Here is a 7,320-nt window from a genome sequence, read left to right on the forward strand (position 1 = left end):
CTGGCTAAACTCTTCGCTTCCCCCATGTCCGGAGGCAACGCACTTCACACTTCAACAACACACCCTGTCAAAAAAACCAACCCAACACTTCCTTTGGTTAGTTTTCAGCTCGTTTCTTTTTTATGACCTCTAGTTCTTGTATCGTGAGAGGCAGTAAATAATAAATCCCTATCTACTTTCTGTTCACCATTTTGTATAGCCTTATCATGTCCTCTTTCAAATGTCTCTTTTCTGGATGGAATAAGCCTGGCCTCTTTAGCCTCTCTTCCCATGAAAGCCCCTCCATACTATTAATCATCCTTGTCGCCCTTCTCCGGACCTTCTCTTGAAGCTCGGCACCTTATTGAAATACTTTATTCCCTGCCCATAGCACATTTATGAACGTCTGTCCCCGGCTTCATCTCAGACCTTGCTTCCCAGGGGCCGGACGCCGTCCCCTGATGGCGGCTGTCACCTTCCCTCTTGAATGTGCATGTAGCAGTCCTTGGATTAAATGCATGAGATGATATTATTGTTCCCCCAGGTTCCCAAGTTCACTGCCACGGTGCGATGCCCACTCAGGGCAGGTTTATAGACTTTTTAGCAACCAAGTTGCATTTGTTTTTTGGGGTTTTTTTTTTAAACTTAAATTAAACAGCCCAAAGTCTCAATACTGGGTATGTCACCTAAGGAAAACAGCTTGCTATTCAATGCTCCACAGGACCCATTGGCTGCAGTAGAATAGGCAAGTACTCTGCACCTCTCATCTAGGTTCCCAGGCTAGAAAATTTTACCCTAAATACAGAAAAGCAGTCCCCCACCGCCTTATCAGCAGAGGATCTTTCATCATGTTACACTAGGGCCCAGCCAGGCTGGACTTTCCCACCTCGGGCTGGCAGCCAAGCAGTGCAATAGACTCGACTACCAGGACGGTATCGACCTGGCATTTCTTAGAGAGGTTTCAAACGTGGCTCTGCCAGGGTGCAGATCCATCCGCGCTGGCTGGAGCGTGGGCTGGGGGCTGACCCTGCAGGACAGATCGCAAGGCAAAGGGCCCTGCTAGCCTGTAGCAGACCTGCTTATTTCAGGAACTGCCGCGGGGGTACTCCTGTCCCGCAGCACCAAAGCCCCCAGCCCCGTGCAGCTTGTTCCTTTTACTGCTATTTCAGAAAGTTTTTGGTTTCTCCTGGAGAAGGGCGGGGCAGAGTCGCTCAGCCTTGCTCCCGACTCAGATGAAAGAACATCTAATTAAAAGAAGCTGGTCATTTCGGTTCGGGGGGGGGGGACACGTGTCCATCCTGGGATTGCCATCAGTTAGGGAAACAGGTGGGTCTCACCCACCCTGATGCAATGGGCTGCGAGGGGGTCTATGTGATGGAAAAGCTGGCAGGATCCCTGAGTGCTATTATGGCTTTCCGCTGAAGCTTAATGGGTCTTTTCAGGGGCTAAAATGCATTGCCTATGAGCCAGCCTGCCCTTGGTTAACCAATGCGTGTGCGCTCCCTGTCTCCAGCACTTGCCTTTGGAACAGCCCAACAAAAAGGGGTAGCAAACAAACACACGTGGGACCAAGTAGCTGTTTCATTTACCACCTCAGATGCTCTCCACCCTGTTCAGACCGGCACTGCACAATGGCTCTTCCTTTCCAGCTCCCCAAGTACTTTCCTAACCCGATGTGTCTACCAGCAGGGTTGGCACAAGGTTAGGAGAGGGTCATGAATGGTTGCAAATGGAGAGGGAATTCATAGTCAAACCATCTGGGACACAGACCTCTTATTGCCCGAGAAGCCCTGATGAGAGGCCATGCCAATCTGGAGACCCTCAGTAATCCAGACACGTGGCGCTGGGTACGAGGATGGAAGATATTGTTTTCCGGGACGGACCCCTCCGTAAGGCAGCTGGCATTTCAGGGGTGCTGAGCCCTCCTGGCTCAGAGCCTACGCGGTCTGCTTATTCTGGATCAGGTCCATCCTAACATGCCTCCATCAATGATTGCAGACAGACCTGCGAAGCCTTTCTACAAGCCTCCGTGACTTGGGATCAGCCCCTGCGTGTGCCTCTCAAGGGTGAGCATGCGAGGCCGAGATGTTTCTGGGCAGACTCAAAAAAAACCCAACCCCAAGAAAATCCTCCTCACTCGCGTGTACTTTACTTTTCTTCATTTTATTCTTGTATTTGTACAGCTATATTTTACAGAACGCATTAATGCAGTTTAGACACAGCCCAAACCCTGTCCGCCCGAGATTGTTTAAAACACAAGCACGTAAAATAAGACAACACCCCCCCAAAAAACATTCCCCTTTGAAGAGTTCAATTCAGACTCCTTTCTGCAAACGTCGAAGCTGTACCTTGAAAAGGACGCTGGGCTCATGTAGTCCATACATTGAAAACTTCCATTGAAAAGAAAGGCACCGTGCGAACCACATTTTACATATATACAGACTGAAAACTAGAACAAAAAAAAAATTACACTTTCTTCTTATTATTTTAAATTCCTTCTTCAGCTTTGTCGGTTTAATACACACCTTTTTTTTTTTTTTGTAAATTGTAAACCTTCACTTGCAAAAAAATACAAATACACGGATGCATTTAGACAAAATATTTTCTTACTTGTAAGATGCAATACTTTAAAATATCTCGTTAAGTGCTCTATCACAATAAAGATTCTCAGGCTGGCATCTGCCTGCAGATACCAACTGAGCCTTTAATGCATTTTATATATATTTTTAATATATCTTTTTTTTTTAAAGGTCTATATATATTGATTTTATATATATCTATATATAGATATATATATATCTATATATAGCTATATATATTTATTTATTTATATATATATATATATATATATATCTATATATTTACAACTCTGTCATAGATTCCTTCACCTTTGGTTAAAAACATTAAAGCCCTGTCTTTCATAGCATACACAATTCATCTCTCTTTAAAACAAAAACGCACACGTTTTGCATACAAAAAAAAGAAACCAAAATTGTTCCCTCCCCACCCCCCGAAAAAAAAAAAAATTACATTCCTCATCTTCAGGCTGTGAAGGTCAAACTCCAGAGATTATCAACACTCCACTGCACAGACATGTAAAAGGACTATTGTTATTTTTCCTCTCTTATACACAAAAAAGATCTGAATAATTTTATTATTATTATTATTATTATTTTACTTTCACATAACTGGGAAAAATAAAACCCGTGTATTTTTGTCTTTTTTGTGTGTATGTGTGTGTATGTGTGTGTGTGTTAATATTTGTTTTTCACCTATCTGCACGATGGGCTTAGAGGCACTCCATCACGTGATGAACATTGTAAAGTGTTACAAGTAGCCTTTGGACATTGTCGATGCCACCCGTCCGCTTTCAGCACGCCTTGGGCAGCTCTGGGGGCACCTCTGTCGTGGAGACGCGATACTGCACCTTGGTGTTGGTGATGGCGCCGTGTTTCTGCCGGAGATGCAGCCGCAGCTGGCTTTTGTGGCGGAAATGCAGGTTACACTTCTCACACTGCAGGGGGGAGAGGGAAAGGAAAGCGGGTGAGACGGAGGGTGCTTGCATAGGAGGTTTTGTGTTCGAGCTGCCCTCACGGCTCCCTGGTCCCCACGGTCGAGTGCCACCTCCGGGTCATTCTTGCGCCCTGGGAGCACGATGCCTCTTCTACAGACAGGACAATGGGGGCACAGAGGGGCTAAGGGACATGCCACTGGCCACCCCGGGGGGTCTGTGGCAGAGCTTGAAGTTGAGCCCCGGTCTCATGAGTTCCAGTCCCCCTTTCATGTCAAGATAATGTCACGGAGAAGCCGACAGCTCTGCCTCAGCCTCGTAGCCGGTTGGTTCAAGTCCCAATGGGATTTTTGCAAGCAACGTGGCAGCGTTGCCGGTCTGTAGCACCTTCCCTCCAGCGCATTTCAAGCTCCCACGACTAAGCAGCTGGGAGCACCCCCGCGGTCTATAGCCCCCCGCCTCCCCAGTCACAGAGAGGGACACTCAGAGCAGTCAAGCAGCTAGCCAGGAGCAAACTGGGATGTCTTCTTTAAACCTCTAAACAGTCCCTACTCCTGTGGGGGGACGTCCATGTCTATCTGAACTCATCCCACCAGCTGGAGGGATTGTGTGACCTCCTCCCTACAGCTGGGTGGGGGTCTTCTCACACTCTCCATGGGCTGGAGAGCAGTCTGGGGGGTGGTACTGGTAAGGCCGGATGCTTCACCATGCCCCAGCTACTCTGGGTTCTGGTGGCAGCCTTTTCTGGCCGGCTCCAGATGAGTACCCATCTTTATTCAGTTCAAGGTTAAGCTGCATCGCTCTGGATTTTGATCTAGCTGGGTCAGGGGTAAAAGCAGCCCACCGGGACAAGCTGTGCCCAGTGGGACACCACAGACTCCGGGGTCAGAGAGAAGCCAGCGGGGCCTAGATCCACCCAGGTGCATTGCACCTCGCTTCTCGCTCCGCACCAGCATCTTAGTCTGCATATAGCGAAAGGGGAAAGATCCCTTGGGAACTTGCAGGCTCCTCAAGGAACAGTGACCTTCTCTAGGTAGGGAAGGGAAATGGAAAAAAAAAAAAATTACAGCCAAGGTGTGCGCACCACGCACTTCCACGTGCAGCTGGTCTGGGTGAAATGCTACCTCAGCAGCTGGCTTTGCACAGGGAGAGGAAAAGCAACCTTGGGGAAAGGTCTTCTGAGGATGCCCGAGGCTGTCCAGGGGCACCCGGAGCGGGGGGTCAGTCTTGAGGCCATCAGCCTTCTGCCTCCTAAGGGGCTTCAGCTCTCAGTCCCCGCAGGTCACTTACATGGTACGGTTTCTCTCCCGTGTGGATTCGAAGGTGGCTCTTGAGGGTCTGTAAGTGCCGGAAGCGCGTGCCGCAGATTTCGCAGGGGTACGGTTTCTCGCCCGTGTGGATGAGCACGTGCGCACGGAGATGAGCGACCTGTCACGGAGGAGACAGCGTCACAGACGGGTACCCGCTGCATTGAGGCTGTCCTGCAAGCGGTGTCTAACACCCCCCACCTTCAAAGCATGAGCTGGTGGCCAAGGGCTGGGGTCAGGAAGATGCATCCCTCCCTCCCGCTGCCCCAGGGGTCTGGACTGCACAAGCCTGGATCACGCAGGAGCGGTTGCTTCCCCCAGCGCCATGAGAATTGCTCCTGGACTAGCTGGACCGTGCGCCAGTCATAGCCATGCTATGAAGCTTTGGTCTGAAGGGACTATCCAGTTGCTCTTACAGCTCCTCAGATGTCCCAGCTGGAGTGTGAAGAGCCACATCTCAGCCCAGCCTGGCACACCCTTTCCCAGTGGTACCCGGCAGGGAGTTTCTTGGGGTCCTAGATAATCGCACGCCCCTAAGCATCAGCTGCTGATGTTTGTAACATAAACCCAACCCGAGCCCCCGCAGCTCATGGAGAAATGCAAGAGGCAAAAGCCAGGGTCAGATTAATAGCTAAGCTAACTGCTAAGAGCAAAGTCTGCAGTCCCGTGTTTTTCTCCGCTATAGCAAGGAGCATCCTTCGCCCAGACACTTTCTCCAAGTCTTTTCCTCACGTCCCCAGGCCACGCAGCAAAGCAGCTCAGGCCCTGACAAGAGGAAACCCCCACCCTATCCCCAAACCACTACTCTGGGTAGTTAGCGCCAGTCCTGACCTGGACAAATCTGGCTCCGCAGGTCTCGCACTTGTAGGGCTTCTCCCCTGAATGGATGCGCGTGTGGGTTTTCAAGTTGGCCGGTCGGTTGAACTGCGCGCCGCAGATATTGCACCGATACGGTTTCTCCCCTGTTGTCCAAACGGGAAGAAAGAGAGGCCTGTTTAGCCCACGGTACCCAGAGCCAATCTTTGCCACAGACTTCCTCTCTTCGACATGTGAATTGGTTGTGTAAGTGTTAACAAGAACCAGGTAACATCCTCCCATCCCCTAAGATTTCTGAGTGGAGACTAACCCTCCATTCCCTTCGCTTCCCAGCTATTCTCCCATTACCAGTAAGATTTCCCCAGGCTGGGCAGCACCTGGATGCCTCCACTGCAAACACAAGATTTGTGTTTTTGTCTTTTTTTAACATCGCACTCCGTTCGGTGCAATTTTAAAAAGTTGCATTGCTGCCCTCTGTGTTGACCCCAAGGTGTGAGGCCAACGTTGCTCTTCCCCCATCAGAGATGCCCTTGCACCCAGGCACAAGCTAGGTGCCCCACCCAGCGATGCGTACGCTATATGGGTCTGTAATGCTCGGGCATTTGAGGCCCCACTTCAACACGCTCCCAAAGCCTGGATGGGAACGACGGGCCGTACCTGTGTGAACGGTTTTGTGGCTGGCGAGATTCCCTTTGTAGCGGAAGGAGGCCTGGCACCGGTCGCACTTGTACGGCTTGTCGCTGTGCACCTGCAGGGAGTGTCTCTTGAGAGAAGCCTCTTCCGAAAACCTGCAGTCACACTCGTTGCAGAAGAAGGCGCCGTTTTCTGCTGGGAAAGAGGAAAATGTAGGAGATCAGCACGTGGGTAGTCGTGCCCGGGATGCGCCGTGGGCTCGGGGAGCACAGAAAGCCGGGGGGACCCTGTCTGGGACTCGGCAAAAGATCAGCAGCTCCTTCGTGATGCCCTTGGCGGAGATAAGAGGTCCAAGATCGAGGCAAGGTGTGTGGCAGAAAGCCACCTTGGTTTCTCCCCAAAAATCTCTGCCCTGTGACACTGTGATTTAAATCTCTGTGCTGTGACCATTCAATTAGGGTGGGCCCAGCACACAGGGGACCACCCCCTCAGCCTGTCTCTTTAGGGAACTGGAGCTGGCTGCATTCCTCAGGGAGGGGGAACCTGCTCCCTCTGCCTACGTGACTTGCATCACTTACCTGGGTGAGGGGCATCTACCTGGGGAGCTGGAATCTGCCCGGTAACAGGTGATGCATTTCAGATTGGTTGGCTGACAGCCAACTGGGGCTGACCTCCGCTGGCCCAGGTGAATGAGGTCACAGGGGCTATATAAGTTAGGACGGGGAAGGGGGCGGGCTCTCCTCTCCGGCCATGAGGTGACGCAGCAGCCAGGCAGGGGACAGAGAAGCCTTAATATCTGAAACTGGCTCTCTCCCCCCAAACTCACGAGCTAGGGACCGCCTGCCTCCAAAGGGAAACTTCACCTGCCTTTGGAAGATGCTTGTGAGTAAGCTACTCAATCTGATTAGATATTTAGCTGGAAGTATCACAGATGCATAATCAAAAGGCTACCACAGCCAGACTGTTTGCTCTTTAGGATTTCTAGATATTGCTCTATCCTGTACCCTAGTTTACCCTACCCCCTGTAATCAATAAAGTTCTCCTTTTTGACTGGTGTGGGAGACTTATTGAGGG

At 50.6% G+C, this 7,320-nt stretch overlaps 1 protein-coding gene across 2 annotated transcripts in view; it reads right to left on the bottom strand.

Annotated features, from left to right (window-relative positions):
* Nucleotides 1-2,779: 2,779 nt before the first annotated feature.
* Nucleotides 2,780-7,320, bottom strand: part of BCL6 (B-cell CLL/lymphoma 6) — a 34,112-nt gene continuing 29,571 nt past the window's right edge. Inside the window, exons 7-10 of one of the 2 annotated variants that reach the window (XM_019503471.1) lie at nucleotides 6,271-6,438; nucleotides 5,629-5,759; nucleotides 4,781-4,918; nucleotides 2,780-3,493 (exon numbers count right to left, since the gene is read on the bottom strand). In XM_019503471.1, coding sequence (XP_019359016.1) covers nucleotides 3,350-3,493; nucleotides 4,781-4,918; nucleotides 5,629-5,759; nucleotides 6,271-6,438 — 581 coding nt within the window. In that variant the 3' untranslated portion in view covers nucleotides 2,780-3,349. Of the gene's footprint in view, nucleotides 3,494-4,780; nucleotides 4,919-5,628; nucleotides 5,760-6,270; nucleotides 6,442-7,320 lie in introns of both variants that reach the window. The other variant, XM_019503469.1, reaches the window with a different exon arrangement.

Source organism: Gavialis gangeticus, unplaced genomic scaffold, assembly GCF_001723915.1.
Source record: "Gavialis gangeticus isolate Ggan-Ray unplaced genomic scaffold, GavGan_comp1, whole genome shotgun sequence".
NCBI classification, from domain to species: Eukaryota; Metazoa; Chordata; order Crocodylia; family Gavialidae; genus Gavialis; species Gavialis gangeticus.